At 42.7% G+C, this 16,460-nt stretch overlaps 1 protein-coding gene across 4 annotated transcripts in view; it reads left to right on the forward strand.

Moving 5' to 3' along the window:
• ip6k1 (inositol hexakisphosphate kinase 1) overlaps positions 1–15,639 on the forward strand; it is a 47,284-nt gene extending 31,645 nt beyond the window's left edge. For 3 of the 4 annotated variants that reach the window (XM_087304747.1, XM_087304745.1, XM_087304746.1), the window contains 5 exons: positions 2,795–3,198; positions 8,772–8,976; positions 10,557–10,738; positions 11,394–11,569; positions 12,926–15,639. In XM_087304747.1, coding sequence (XP_087160873.1) covers positions 2,976–3,198; positions 8,772–8,976; positions 10,557–10,738; positions 11,394–11,569; positions 12,926–13,441 — 1,302 coding nt within the window. In that variant the 5' untranslated portion in view covers positions 2,795–2,975 and the 3' untranslated portion in view covers positions 13,442–15,639. The remainder of the gene's footprint in view (positions 1–2,794; positions 3,199–8,771; positions 8,977–10,556; positions 10,739–11,393; positions 11,570–12,925) is intronic. The other variant, XM_087304748.1, reaches the window with a different exon arrangement.
• The last annotated feature ends 821 nt before the right edge of the window (positions 15,640–16,460 follow it).

The raw sequence follows: 16,460 nt of genomic DNA on the forward strand, positions 1-16,460 counted from the left end.
GTGAGAGTTCACACTCGGATATGTCTGAGACGTCTCTAATTGTTTTGGCACTGTGAAATGTGAGGATCCTTAACCTGATTTTGTTCAGTGTGGAATGATGCAGCTCAGCCTTCCTGACACATCACACTCCATCAAGACATGTCCAAGTGTAAGAGCATGCCAAACATTGCCGTGTCTGTTTTTTGAACGGTTCGTGAGAGCTGGACGCGTGTGCCATGACACGTTGGGCAACACATGGATTAAACCTGATGTATTGTCAGGAATGGATGCCACGTGTGTGTCTGAGATGATGGGACTAATGTAATAAAGGCTGTGAGATCAGCTGATGCCAGTTGCTTTTGCAGAGCTGCATGGCATTCTGGGAAACATTCTCAAGGTAATGAAAGGTTACAAACATCTGTTTCCTTCAGCTGATTGACTGCTGTGTGCTGTCACTGCTCTGATTCACATGTTCATAGTGCTCTGTGAGGGTCTTTAAAGAGTTTGTTTACCTAAAAGTGTTCATGTATTCATCCTCATGTAAGGCTTGACGATTACACACACAGCTGAAGGCAGAATTATTCACCCCCTGTTTATTTTACCTCAATGTCTGTGTAGCGGAGAGCAGATTTCTCCAGCACATGTCTGATCATAACAGTGTTAATAACTCATCTCTAATAACTGATTTATTTCCTCTTTGTCATGATGACAGTAAATAATATTAGACTAGATATTCTTCAAGACACTTCTATACAGCTTAAAGTGACATGTAAAGGCTTCACTAGGGTAATTAGGGTAACTAGGCAGGTTAGGGGAATTAGGCAAGTTATTGTATAACGATGGTTTGTTCTGTAGACTATCCAAAACAAATATAGCTTAAAGGGGCGAATAATATTGAGCTTAAAATGCTGTTTAAACTATTAAAACTGCTTTTATTCTAGCCCAAATAAAACAAATAAGACTTTCTCCAGAAGACTTTCATACGGTGAACATGTCCTTGCTCTGTTAAACATCATCTGGGAAATATTTAGAAATAAATATGTGTTCAAAGGGGGGTGAATAATTCTGACTTCAACTGTATATAATGTATAAATTATTGCAAATAATTAAAAAAATAACACTATTAAATTAGAGAATGTTGTGTATATCAGCACAGGAAACAGTCAAAGATGTTCAGTAATCTCATCTTTTATTTCACAGATAATAGTGATGTACAGAACTGTAGATCTTACAAAAATAACTTCTGTTGACCTTATCAAGGCCCAGTCTCAATTCTATAGCCCTGTCCCTATGCCCACACCTTCCCTTTGGCCCTTGAAGCAGAGTGTGAAGTGGTAGGGAGGAAAGGAACGGGACACCACTACTACACATGCACACGTCATCAAGAGTCGTCACTGTCTCATATGTCACTCGAGGTCTGTCATCTGCGGTAGTCATTCAGCAGATTACTCGCTTACACAGTTGTTTGTGTGTTGTATTTGGAGTTTAGAAATAAATCTGTTCTCAGCTCAAAAGCTGACGAGTCTCTGAGTTTCCTCCAGCATCCCTGTTGTGGATCAGGAAGCCTGGAACTGTACTGTGTATCTGCACAGAGTTCTGGCGAATTAAATAAGAAGCATCTCGAGGAGGGCAGGACATAGCCGACACTAGAAAGCATTTGATTGGTCGGAAGATTTGAGGAGAACCTGAAAAGTAAAACAGGTTTTATCCAGTTAGATGAGACTAACGGAAAGCTCTGCATCAGGGGTCACCAACCCTGTTCCTGGAGAGCAGTGCTGACCCGTGGGGCTGAGGGGCCCGAGGCCAGATTACAAAAACTGAGCCCACTGGTGTAAAAACAGCAGAAAGCACAACACAATACAGTTTTACTGTTTATTTTAGTGTGTGCATTTTTATTTCCTGTTGCATGTTTAACCTTTAATACATGTGTGCACGAATTTGCTCAGAACTAAACAAACGAGTTTGTAAGCCAGAAAACACTCATTAAACATGTGACGTGCACGAGTAAAACATGAATCAAATGCAGTTTTGTAAATGAATAACATACTACTGTATGCAGAAATACCTAGAAATGCAGGAGCGTGGCGTTGCTCGCTGCAGAAGTTGGGAACATCTCAACTCTTCAAACAGCAACAGACACGCCAGCCTATCAGATCGCTTTATGCAAATACCCCAGCTCAGACAGTTGATTACGGACTAATTTCATTGGCTGACTCTGCTAATCGTATCCGCCCCAACCTCAGCACCTGTTTAGCACCTGTGACCTAAAAGTACAGGGTTCGAGACTCGTGCTTTGGATGTTTGTATTTTCTAAATGTGAGTTTTTGAGCAGGGATGATTGCTTAGAGATTTCTTTAAGACTCATTCTGTTTCTAACATCTGAAAATGTGTTTACATCCATCCATTCATTCCATTTCTTTTCCAGCTTAGTCCCTTTATTAAACTGGGGTCACCACAGCGGAATGAACCGTCAACTATTCCAACATGCTTTTTACACAGCAGATGCCCTTCCAACCGCAACCAATCACTGGGAAACACCCATACACACATACACTACAGCCAGTGTAGTTGATCAGTTCCCCTATAGCGCATGTGTTTGGACTGTGGGGGAAACCGGAGCACCCGGAGGAAACCCACACCAACACGGGGAGAACATGCAAACTCCACACAGACACACACACTGACCCAGCCGAGACTCAAACCAGAGACCTGAGTGCTGTGAAGTTTCTCTATTGTAATCTAATGTGTTTGATGGAGCTTGAAGGATTCTGGAAAGAATTGTTCCATGTGGTCTGTTTTTCTGTCTCTGTGATAGGCGGACTTACGGATTCATCTCAGTGCACCTGAGGCCAGGATCTGTCGGCAGGTGGGTCAGCGTGCTGGCTCCTCCCCCTCCCGGCGGCAGCGTGTGCTCTCAGCCGCCCCCTTGCACCCCGTGCTCGCCAGGCCTACGCGCCCGAGCCCATGCCCCCAGTTCCACGTGGTCCTCCAACGCCATGTGTGTCCCGCACACTATGGAGGCGGGCAAGCACAGCGCCAGCCAAGGACAGGGAAGCTGCGGTGGCGTTCCCCTGGAGCCGTTCATTCACCAGGTGGGCGGTCACACCAGTATGATGCGTTATGACGACCACACCGTCTGCAAACCTCTCATCACCCGCGAGCAGCGCTTCTATGAGTCCCTGCCACCAGAGATGAAGGAGTTCACCCCTGAGTACAAAGGTAAGACCCATTATTATTATAGACTTGCTGACACGTGTACCTTCTTAAAACTGGAGACATCATTAATATGTTGAACAGCTTTGAATGTGTGGGGGAATGGCATTACGGCCAAGCAATATAAATATTTAATGTGCAAACCAAAATCACAATACATTTTAATATCAAAGTTCAGTAGTTAATTTGCAATACACAATATTTTATATTATACAATATACATATAATATATATAATATACATCGAATCTCAACTAGTATCAGATTTACAGATGTTTTAAAGGTTTTCTGAACCACTGCATAATCCAGCTCCATTCATAAACCACATCATGTGCAGTGATCAAGGTCTCCTCTTTGTCCTGTAGCACAGATTGTAAAGCTAATATATAAATGAATTAGCCATTTCCCCAGTGGTGAATGCCCCTTAACACAGCACATGACAGCTGGCCTGTATTAGGCATTGTGAACTGAGGCTGTATGGTGGACACTCCTGTCTTTTCGTATCTGTCCTATGTTGACTTCTCGCTCGCCTCCCCCAAAGCATTCCTCATTCCAGATTCACAGCATACCTTCCATATGAACCAGTTCCACTTTGAGATGTGATGGGGCTAACGCATGTCATTCATCTGTAACATCCACTGGCTATTTTGGGCTGTGCTGGAGGAGCATTGAAGCTCGCTATTTTCCTCCTCTAGTCACAGCAATGATTATAAATAGACCCGTGCTGATGAATCACATGGCATTGTTTTGAAATGTCAACAGACTGGGACGATTGCAGTTTTAACGATTGTTATCCATGAGACATTATAATTTAATAAGGGTTTAAATGTGTTACAGAACTGTGAGGGGTTTCAAAATTTAAGCTGCCATGTTAAAAGAAAAGTTTCCATTTATTTTGCAGTGTTTTAGATTAGGGGTGTGACGAGACGCTTACTCCACGAGACGGTGCATGAGAGTGAGACTTCAATGATGAAATATATGAAAGGAAAATGGTCTTTTATTCCACTGAAAAATAAATAAATCACAAACTGCAAAACTATTCAGGTGCTTTTTAAATCTATGTAAAGAATGTTATTTTACTTCTATTTTAATGAATTCTGTGCTGTAAAGGGCATGCACACATGCTATATGAATGGAAAATAGTGTTTATATATTATTGCAAATATTAGCTAAATAAATAAGTATTTTATTCAACTGAAACAATCCAAAATGCAAAACAATTAAGGTGCATTTTTAAATCAACTTGTAATGGATGTTATCTTATTTCCATTCCAATGAATTATGCCATAAAGGACGTGCAAACACTGCTAAATACTGCCTGGACAAACTCAGAGCTGCGAGTTTGAAGTATGGACTGAAAGCAGAGAGCTGCTTCAATGAAGTTTGACAGCGCATGCTGAGTGAAAGGAAAAAAATCGCGATTGGAAACGTTGTGATTCGCTAACAGCAAGAGGCTGCATAATGAAATGTGTATTATTTAATTTCCCCCACACAGAGCAAATGCGTGCATGCCGTCTGTGTGTGACAGACCTACTAGCCAATTGAGGGAGCACACTTCTGTTCTGCCCAATGAAAATTGAGCAACCAAACTATGTGGAACGCCCACAATCAAGACAAACAAACAAACAAACAAACAAACAGGAAAGCGCAGACGAGTGGGATGATGGTGTCTGCCGCCAGAAGCATTAATAGACAAACTAATATCACAGAAAAACACATCAGTAATATGGGAATGTTTTTATTTTAAAGTCACACAAGATTTCAGTTGAATGTTTTGATAACTTTGTATAATTTGTGTGCATTCACGGCTCACGATGCAGATATGTGACTGATCGTAATGTAATGTACTATAAAAGGATCATTTGTCCTTTAATGTTCAGTTATATACAGATGCATTAGTGGCAGAATCTTACAGCGGTTCACTGATATGACTTTAAGGAGAGCTTATGACCTACTACCTATGGTTTGCTTTAAGAACATGTCAACAAATGAAGTTTGCCTGAATAAACCTGTGAATGTCAGGATGCTGTGCAGTTTATGAAATCTTGCTGGATTTGACATCATGCTGCTGTGTTGACTGCATTAACCAAGGCAACACCAGCATTTCTGCAGTTCTACAGGCTCAATAAGCTAGATTTGATAGATGTGTATTCAGTACATGAATGAAGGTTTAGTTTTGGATTCATTTCTTACATTAATATTTGGTAAATACACCGTATATTAAAATCTTTCCAGTGTTTCTGGTTGAAAAGTGGTTATAAGGTCTTAAAATGCTTGGAAAGTCTTAAAAAAGGTCTTGAATTTCACTCTCTGATTCCTGTATATACCCTGTAAAAGCTGTGAATGGAAGAAATGTGATTAAATCTGTCTCGGAGGAAACTGAAGCTATAGTCATGGTGAAGCATGCTGAATGTGCATAAGTAGTCCAGTATGAGGAAAAGCAATTGAAGACTTTTGATTTATTCAACAGAAAAGCTGCAGAATTAATATGTAAAGCTCATTAACACTGGTGCAAATTCTGTTTTTGACCATTCTAACACAACATCTTGATCATTCGACAGGTTTTATTTTCTTCCTGGTGTATTCTCCAGCTTCAGTCTTTTTCAATTCAGTTCCTCTTTATTTCTTAAGCACTTTTACAATGTAGATTGTGTCAAAGCAGCTTCACAAAGTTCAGTAAATGTGAAGTGTCAGTCCAGTGTTCAGAGCTGCAGTGTGCTGTAATCTTCACTGCTGAAACACTCAAGAGCAAATCCATCCATGCACAGCGAGTCCACAAAGTCCCCAAACCAAACAAGCTTTGTGTTTCTGCTTTAATATATTGTCACTGATATATTTTCCCATTGCACACTATATTCAGTATCCACAGACATACAGTAAAGTACTACATGCATACTGTACTGAATATATGAATATAAATAATGAGATGTAGACTTTTCTTCATGCAAGATCTTCTTCTGCTTAATCTGTACACCATATCAAGCTCCACATCTCGTCCTTCTCACTTTCTTACGTCCTCTCTAGATCAGCCAGTCGTTCAACATCTTCTCTCTCTGCCAAACAAGCTCAGATGTAGCCCTGTAATGCTGATCAAACAGAGCTCTTCCTGAATTAGCTCATTAGGCGTCATCACAGTCTTCATTCATGAGCTCCGGTTGCTGGGCTGACATCACTGAGGACGGATCACAGAGCTAAAAATTAGCTTCAAGAGCGATGCATGATGGGATTATTAGTCAGCCCTCAGCGCCAGCCCCTCCTGCTTCCCTCTGTGGAGGCTATGGAGGTAAAAAAGTGACTACACATCCCAATTCTGACTTTAGAGAGCTGATGTTAAATCTCACAATATGATGAGGGTTTGTTCTGTAATCTAATTCATGTGGAGATTTTTTAAATGAGCTTTATTGAGAGTTACTTAGCAAAAGGTGTTTCTAAAATGATCATTTATTTGATCACCTTCACACCCTTACCTCCGAGACATCAACTTCCAGAAAACTGTTATAAACAGTCCTCAGCAGAGACGAAGGTTAACAGATGTGTGTAAATGTGTGCCTTGGTTTCTGATTTACTAGTTCTAAACTGCAGGCACAAAGAGGGACATGAACAATCGTGTAAACTGGAAGCACTTGCCCAAAGTAAAAACCATCTGCAGCAACAGTGCTTAAATCTGAAGGAGACGCGTGTGCAGTGTGTTTACAGCATGCCGAGATGTTTTCAGCTCACTACACATCATCACTTCTGTTACATTAGTATTTACTATTCAAAAGCTGGTTGCGTCTGCATTACTATCCAAAACCTAGAATGAGTGGAGTCTTATATCGGAAACACGTCATCCTTTAAAGCTTTTGTTCAAGGTTTTTAAAGAGCTCCTATTCTGGGTTTTTGAGAATGATCTTCATGCGGTGTGTAACACAGCTCTGAGAGAAGTGAAATATTCAGCTCAGGCTTAAATCTGAAAGAGAAACTATTGATTCATCTAGAAAAGAGTCGACTCCTAGTGGTTTGAATGAATCACCTCTGTAACGAGTCTTTAGCCATGCCGGCGTTACGCCGATACGGAACCCTTGACTCCACCCGCAAGCCCTGTAGCAGACGCCGGTTGAGTCGTGTGGCGTTGACGCTGAGCTCTGAAGTGTGAGGGGACAGTGAGTGTTTCTCTACCCAAAGATGAGGCTGTGAAGAGTCAGTGGTGGGGTTAATTTCTGCAGAAACACCTCAGCTTTATTGCCCAGCCTTGTGCTGTGTTAACCTCATTCCTCTGATGAGTGCTTCAGCAATCTACACGCTTACAACGGGGGATTCGTCGGCCGCTTGTTAAAGGAAGGATCAGAAAAGACTATTGATGTGTGAGACTTTATCAGAGCTCGACAGGGACTTTATCAGTACACAGCTCATGGATCAGTTTCTTCCTCTATTTCACAAGTGTAAAGCCTGGTTTATACTTCTGCGTCAGGTGACCGGCGTAACTCACGGCACAGGCAACGCGTGTAGCTGTGCATTTATACTTCTGCTGCTGTCTCTGTCGGTCTGCATTAACAGTTCTGAAACGCTAGTGGGCAGTGAGGTGTAAATGTGTCTCTGTGTCGAGTTTCTTTGCTGTTGTTTTGCTTTCCTGAACACTTCCGGGATGTACAAGTGGCTCAAACTCGCTCATTTTGAGGCAGGAACCGGCGGACGTGCAGCAACTTTAACTATGAGGTAAACACAGAACAAAACTTTCCATCCGGAGCTCCTTCACAGGACTCCACACTTGTAAACAATCGCTCCATCAGGCTCGCGCCATTCGCGCGGCTCTCGGTCCCGCCCAGACTTGTCAGCGATACCAAGCCGACCAATCACAGAGCTTGTGCTACGCGTCATTGTGACGTGTAGTTACATTTTTTAAGAGGAATTTTTTTCCTTGTTTTCTCCCGCTTGTAAATTCTGTATTTAATTGTTGCTTGTAATCAGGTGTAGAGTCTCTGGTTTACTCCTGCTAAACTCATATGGATTCTTTAACCATGTTGAAAACGTGACGCGTGCTGCTTTGCTTACGAGTTTAAATGTGTTTGTGAGCTCACGTTCCCCTGCCGTTTGTCATTGCTATGGCCACCGTCAGCTGTTCCTACACACGTGCAGTGGTCAAGGTTCACAATAGTTCAGCTCTTTCCGCTGTGTGGATTAATACTGAATGTGTGTGTCACTGCTTTACTTACGGTTAAGTATAGAGCGATATGCTGGTGTTTAACCGCATTGCTTTAATGCACTCCTGCATTGAGCGCACACACACACACACACACACACACACAATGTTCATAAGCTGTGGTGGGCATTTCTCTCTGTCTCGTGCTGAACACAGTCGACCAATCACAGCAGACGTGGTCATCAGACCAATCAGCACAGTTAGGGTTTGGGAACAAATGACTGGCTGAAGGAGTCATATGGGAGTCGCGGGGGTAATCAGCTCAAAGTAAATGCAGATCATAAGACAATGAAAGATCAGCCTGTTGTTAGAGACCCCCAAACCAAATCATGAGCCGTTATAATGTATAATGGGGCTCTTACAGCAGATCACAGTAGTGAGTTGACATGTTTGTGTTGCAGGTGTGGTGCTGGTGTGTTTCGAAGGGGACTCTGATGGCTACATCAATCTGGTGGCATATCCGTATGAAGAGAGCGAAGGGCTGGACCATGAAGAACTGTCTGAGAGAGATCAGCCTCGCCGGAAACATTCTCGACGTAGCCTCCACCGCTCCAGTAGTGAGCACAAAGAGGACAGACATGCTCATGACAGCGATGGCAATGACAAGTGAGTGAGCTGTGTGTTTCAGTATACCCCACAATCCAAAGGCAGAGAAAGTAAGACAGACAAACCCTTCGTTTCTCAAGGTTTGCTGCATGCACAAAGCAAAAAGTATGTAAGAAAGAAGGAGATTGTGGTCTTTTCCTGAAATCTCTAAAGAGTTTCTAAAAATAAATGTCAAATTCTGGAAGAGAAAGTCGTAAAGGTAGCTCTATTATTCTGACAGTAATGACTACCTGTTAGTACCTGTGCAGCTATATGTGGACTCCTGTCAGAGGATTGATCAGCCGCCTGATTCAGTTTGAACTTTACTTACACATTAATGATGTATTTCCTGCAAACAGCTGATACACATATATGTGAGTCTGTAATAAAGCGCACTATGACCTTAAAGTCTGCGTGAAAAAAGTGAACAATTAACCTGTGCAAGAAAATACACTGAGTGAAGATGCTGACCTTTGCTTTCATGTGTGGAGTGAGGACCTTCTGTTGACGTCAGCCTGAGGGCTTCAATAGCAACTGTATAGTAAAATTCTCAACCTCACCCCTTTAACATTAGACAATGAGAGAAGGATGCTCAAAAGAAAGCTGTCCCCGATTCAATACTGGAACTATAAACAACACAGTGAAGTAAATCCAGCTTTTGGCTCACTTGAGCTTTAAGGTTTCCCCAGTTATGATAAGTGGAAACATTCAGTGAATAGCTTCCTCTCAACAGATGCATTGTGTATCAGTGTTGATCTTAGCTCAGTTAATATGTTGGGGATCTGTCTGCTTGGCCATGAGAACTACACAGTACAGCTGATCACCGCAGAGAATCATCTCTTGATAATGTTCTTCATTACCAAGTGCAACCCCAAATCAGACATTGTTGGGACAGTGTGGAACACGCAAATAAAAGAACTGGTATTTGACTGCAGACAGTACAGCAGCACGCTATTTGATGTGTTCCTCATGTTTTGTATTATTATTGTTTAATAAACACAAATGCCAATGTTGGTTCTTGCAACAGATTTCAAACAAAGTTGGAACAGTAAAGCATTTACCAAGAGCGCTGACACAACCCCAGACCATGCCGGAGCCTGGCTTTTGAACATGTTGCTGGATGATCCTTTTCTTCTTTTGTAAATTTCACCCAAAACAGCTGAAACACCGAGTCATCTGAGCACCGAACACGTCTCCTGTGTGTGATGCTCCATCCCAGACGCCTCTGAGCCCAGAGAGGCGCTTCTGGACACTGTTAACATAGGGCTTCCTCTTGGCACAGTGCAGTGTTGGCTGGTGTTTGTGGATGTGACTCTGTATTGTGCTGCTTGTCACAGGTTTAGCGCAGTAGTGCTGAGCCCATGTGCTGATCTGCTTATAGATGAATGAGGACTCTTGATGCAGCGCCCCCTGAGGGGTCGGAGGTCACGGTTGTTCAGCTTTTTAATTGTTTTATTTGCGTTTTCCATTCTGTCCCAACTGTAAATCTGTGTGAAACTCATCTCCCAGCTGTAAAATATTCTTCCCATGTAAAATACTTTACATCTAAGCAGTGAAACCTTCTGAAGTGGCACACTTTTGCTTCTGATGTGTCTGTGTAGTCTGCAGGAGCTGAAGAGCCCTCTTCTGGATCTACAGTTGCATTCAGATGTTCCCTTTCAGATGCTTGACAGCAACAGCGGCCTGAGCTCAGAAAAGATCAGCCACAATCCTTGGAGTCTTCGCTGTCATAAGCAACAGCTCAGCCGAATGCGCTCTGAGTCTAAAGACAGGAAACTCTACAGTATCCTCCTCCTCCGCTCTATCTGTTATTCATTTACTTTTGGAAAGGGGAAAAGCATCGAGTCGATAGAGAGCAGTTTTGATATCATGACAAGCAGTTTAAATGAGAGGGGTCTGGATGCAGTCCTGGTGCAGTGCAGTCTGAGCTGCATCCAATGCTTTTTAATGCACAACACAACGGTTAAGCACTGTATACAACACTAGTATTAGTCAGGGCTACATACTTCAAAAGCTGATAAGCAATCATTTGTTGTAGGTCACTTTGAAGCAAACCTAATTATACTGACTGGACAAGTACGTAATTACACTTAAACTTGGCAGCTCGAGGGACAGTTCACCCAAAAATCTAAATGTCCTCATGTGGTTTTGTTTCTGAATACACATTAAGAATATTCTGCAGAATGCTGGTTGCTGGCACTCATCCACCTCCCTATTCTAAACATTGTCTTGCGTGTATAAGAAGAATGAAACTCAGTCAGCTTTTGATCAAATGAAGGGTGAGTGGATGATGACAGAGTTGTCATGTTTATGTGTACCGTCACTGTTAGAGATTGTACTTTGTGTAGCTTGGCTGGGTGAATATAGATATACTCTGTACATCTGTGCGTCTTCGTTATGTGTTCATGTTCTGACCCTTGACTCAAGACCACCACCAGAATTTCTGCTGCTGGAAAATGTGGTCCATCATTTCAAATACCCCTGCATCCTGGACTTGAAGATGGGCACCCGGCAGCATGGGGACGATGCCTCCGAGGAAAAAGCTGCTCGTCAGATGAAGAAGTGCGAGCAGAGCACATCTGCCACATTAGGAGTTCGAGTGTGCGGGATGCAGGTGTGTATAGCATTGCCTGGTGAGCCTTTCAGTGAAACCGTATACCTTAGTCTAGGCCAGGGGTGATCAGACCTGTTCCTGCAGATCTACCTTCCTGCAGAGTTCAGCTCCAACCCTGATCAAACACACCTGAACTAATTACCCAGCACCTGAACCGCTCTTGATCATTGCAGGCAGGTGTGTTGGATCAGGGTTGGAGCTGATCTGCAGGAAGGTGATCTCCAGGAACAGGGTTGAGCAGCCCTGGCCTAGGCTGTGTGATGTAGATGTAAAATGTGTTAAACACCCTAATCAAACACAGAATTTTATGCATATACAATATATTTTCCAGTGTGGCTAGTGAAAACGGTGAGAGGCTAGTAATGTTGGGCATCTACTAGCCACAGAGGCTGCTGGTCAGAGTGGTTCATGTCAAGCCCTGCTGTGTTCATGATGAAGAACAGAAAGCTGTTGTTAGGAATATACACGACTCTTCTGATGCACTGGTCTGCTTTAGATATGCATGCTTCATGAAGATGTGTTGAATATTTCCTTCCATAAATCTGTCAAGATTAATAAAATGTTTTGTCAAGAACTTTATTGGAACAACTTTAAAGACAAAACTTTTATTAGTATTTTGATTTTAAGAACCCTGAAAGCTTCAGATACGCAAATAGATGCTTCTGTGCCAAATATTGTCCACTCATAACAAATATACAGCTGAAGCAGAATTATTCACCCCCTGTTTATTATTCCCTAATGTCTGTGTATCAGAGAGCAGATTTCTCCAACACACGTCTAATCATAACAGTGTTAATAACTCATCTCTAATAACTGATTTATTTCCTCTTTGTCATGATGACAGTAAATAATATTAGACTAGATATTCTTCAAGACACTTCTATACAGCTTAAAGTGACATGTAAAGGCTTCACTAGGGTAATTAGGGTAACTAGGCAGGTTAGGGTAATTAGGCAAGTTATTGTATAACGATGGTTTGTTCTGTAGACTATCCAAAACAAATATAGCCTTAAGGGGCGAATAATATTGAGTTTAAAATGCTGTTTAAACAATTAAAAACTGCTTTTATTCTAACCCAAATAAAACAAATCAGACTTTCTCCAGAAGAACAAACATTATCAGACACACTGTGAACATTTCCTCAATCTGTTCAACACCATCTGGGAAATAATTATAAATCAAAATCAAAGCGGGGCGAATGGCTTCAAATATATCAGTGCAAATCTTACTCGTCCAGCTTTTAGACAATACAGGAATCTTCAATTGGACTTGTGACTGGTTTTGTGGTCCAAGGTATGTTGTAAAGACACAGTATTGCTGCAATTGATCTCTCCTCACCTCTTGTTGATTCTGCAGGTGTACCAGATGGACACAGGTCATTATCTATGCAGGAATAAATACTATGGCCGGAGTCTGTCCATTGATGGATTTCGTCAAGCGCTCTTTCAGTTCATGCACAACGGGACTCTACTGCGCAAAGACCTGTTTGAGCCAGTCCTGAGCAAACTCTGCAGCCTGAAGGCTGTGCTGGAGCGCCAGGCCTCATACCGCTTCTACTCCAGCTCGCTGCTCATCATATATGAGGGCAAAGACCCCGAGTCTGCGGATAGCTGGCAGAAACCCTCTGAACTGCCATCAGCAAAGGAAAATCAGGCCACATCGCTCGGGTCTTCAGAAAACCCAGCAGCCTCAGAGCTCCACACGCCTCCACAGGTGCTGAACGTGGATGTGCGCATGATAGACTTCGCCCACAGCACCTTTAAAGGATTTCGGGATGACCAAACTGTCCACGACGGACCCGACCGCGGCTACGTATTTGGATTGGAGAGCCTCATCAACATTTTGCAGGAAATCCGTGAGGAGAACCAGTAGCTGAACGCATCGCCAGACACATTTCTCCGAGACTCTTTCATAGAAAACAAAGATGTTTGTAAAGATTGCACATTTACACCAGTCTGAAGGTGTGTGTTTCAGTGTGTATGTGAACCGTAAGTGGTTTCATTTGCACACACACAAAAAAAAATGGAGGTGACCTCTATGAAGGTTCCTGGAAGAAATGGCTCCCCCAAAACAAGCTGGTGTAGTTAGTTTGTCACATGGATTCATCGCCACCATGTGGTCAACTGAAGTACTGCAGTCAGGAACCATGAACTCAGGGCATGTCCACTGACGGGTCTCTCCTAGAGTGCAGGATTGCGAGAGAAAGAAAAGGTGTGTGTGTGTGTGTGTGTGTGTGTGTGTGTGTGAGAAATGTCCTAATCATATTTCACCCCACAATTCAAAAGTAAAATATCTGCGTTTATGTCATAAACCCAACCTGTTTAATGAAGTCTTGTGATGCCATTTTATGGCACGTTGAACATGAAACCCAAAATCTAACAGTTATTAGGAAATCTTTCCACACACACTGGACTGCTTTCCATTAAATGACAAAGTTCTGTCCTGAATCATTCTTTAGGAAGATATTTATAGAAACAATGTCAAAATCACCCAGAAATCTGTTTTTAGCTATAAATGTATAGCAACACACACACACACACACACACACACACGCGCGCACACACACTGTGGTGAATGTGTTGTTTGAATGAGTGTGAGATATGAGCGGTTGTGTTTCTCCAGGACTATAGAGGGAGCAGTTGAGCTCTGCTTGACGCTTTATTGTGGGAGTCGAGGGCATTTACAGGAGATTATGAACCGCTCTGATGACGTGATGAAGAGTCCTGCTTATGGCAATAGTTTCATTCACAGCCTATTGAACAGGTCAGATAGGGTTTTTATAGTTGCTGTTGTCAGTAGCCGTGTACATTTCGAGCGATCATCACCTTTATTTTGTTAACCGTACACTGAAGTTAGGGTTAGGGTGTAATGGCGGGAGAATGATGGTTGTGGATTTGCAGGATCCTCATGTTACTGAGTGTTTTTCAGTAAAACTCTTGATTTCTCGTTTTGAAAGAGCTGTACTTTTATTTATTTAAATCTTTTAAAAGTTAACCGTGCGCTACGACATGATAGAAAAGCAAATGTGAGGAAGGTGTTCAGACCACTCACTGAGGACTTTCAGTATATTCACCTGTTTATCAATGCAAATTCAAAAAAACGAAAGCAGAAGAGGAAAGCAGGTCTTAACATTGGAGAGTGTTTGCTTTCCCAGTAAATCCCTGGTGTTTTTGTTCAGAATATATATACATAAGAAGACTTGTGTTTTACACTGTAAATTGTTCTATATCACACTACACGCGCATGGGTTTCATTTGGGTTTGGTTTTTGCTGTTGTTTTGAAGGCTTGTCTTTAATTACACCGATATTCACAGTGACGTTTCGCCCTCGCCATCAGCAAATGTAGCAAACCGTGTCCCTGAGTTTGTCGTCGTGAGTCCTGTCAGCCGTGGAGTTCAGAATGTCTCCTCATGATGACACCTTCAGCATGTGGTTTGTCTAAGTGGATCATTTCCTGCACTGTAGTGTCGTCCTTTAGCTGGACCGAGGACACTTCTGCTGCGGTCTCTGGGAAAGACACGAGCGCCGCCTGTACCGGCAGATAACTTCAGTCAATCCTACATTTCCTGACCGATCACGTGTGTATAAATAAAGCTACACTATTGAATATGCCCTCTTCACGGAGTTGTGCTGTAGGGACGTGTCTGTATTTAGTCGTGTGATAGTGGTCAATAGCCATAACTGGGGTGTCCAGCGTGTTGCTTATATTAATGTTCCTCCTCATCTGGTCCATCATTTCTGTACTGTGTCCGGGAAGAACTACCGTCACCGTGTGTGTGATCTGTTCTCTCACAATAAATAAATAAGCACTGTACTAGAAACACAGTTTAGGAATCATATTCCCACACGCTGCCGTGCTTCATTACCTGTCGCCGGTCTGTGTTGATGAACATTTCATTTGTGCTCAAGCATGAAGGAGGACAGAGATCTGGCAGACAGACAGTGATGTGTCCCTCACCCTGAAAGTCCTTTTCCCTTTATTGTTGTTGCATGGATGAGTATTTTTTTAAGAAAAACAGTATATATATATATGACATCTTTGAATGTGAATTATAAATTGTTTATTTACAGAGATGCCTCGTCTCCTTCATGTGTGTGTTGTTGTCTTGAGCGGATGAAGAACAGTCAAAGCAGAACTTTAAACAGAACTGAGGAGGAGATTAAGGACAGCTCGCCGCTCTGCTGACATTAGCTCAGAGGGAATCTTAATAATGAGTTGTAACTGATTATAATATGTAGATCAGCAGTACACATTCACTTAAAGGACACTAATGTCAGACAACGCTCTACTGTACAGCCTGAGGGAAACATCTAATAACGCAAAGCATTTCATTACAGGTGTTCCTGTTAAAGACGCCGCTCTCATACTGAACCAGCGCTCTTTGTTGAAGGGTCTGGTTCAGGGGTGTCCGCACTCGGTCCTGCACAGTTTAGCTCCAGCTTGCCTCAACACACCTGATTCTAGAGAGCCTCGTGAGAGCTTGATTAGCTAGCCCAGGTGTGTCTGATTGGGGTTGGAGCTAAACTCTGCAGGACTCCGGCCCTCCAGGACCAGGATTAGACCCCGCTGGTCTCGTTGATCGTTGCTGAAGTTAGTTGATGAGAGAGAATCAGTTTGAGTCTGAGGATTTTCGAGGGAATGGGATAACTAGACCGAATCCTTGGACAAGCTGGGCGTGGCACCAGAAGACCTGCATCTTCTCCCGTAACACCTGACTTCAAGAAGAGTCTTTTACAGAGGTGATGATGTCACACTCTAGGTCAGGGGTCACCAATCTCGGTTCTGGAGGGCCGGTGTCTCTGCAGGGTTTACCTCCAACTTGCCTCAACACACCTGCCTGAATGTTTCAGGTATACCGAGTAAGCGCTTGATTAGCTTGTTCAGGTGTGT

This window comes from Danio rerio, chromosome 22 (genome assembly GCF_052040795.2).
Source record: "Danio rerio strain M-AB ecotype USA chromosome 22, GRCz13ab, whole genome shotgun sequence".
NCBI lineage: Eukaryota > Metazoa > Chordata > Actinopteri > Cypriniformes > Danionidae > Danio > Danio rerio.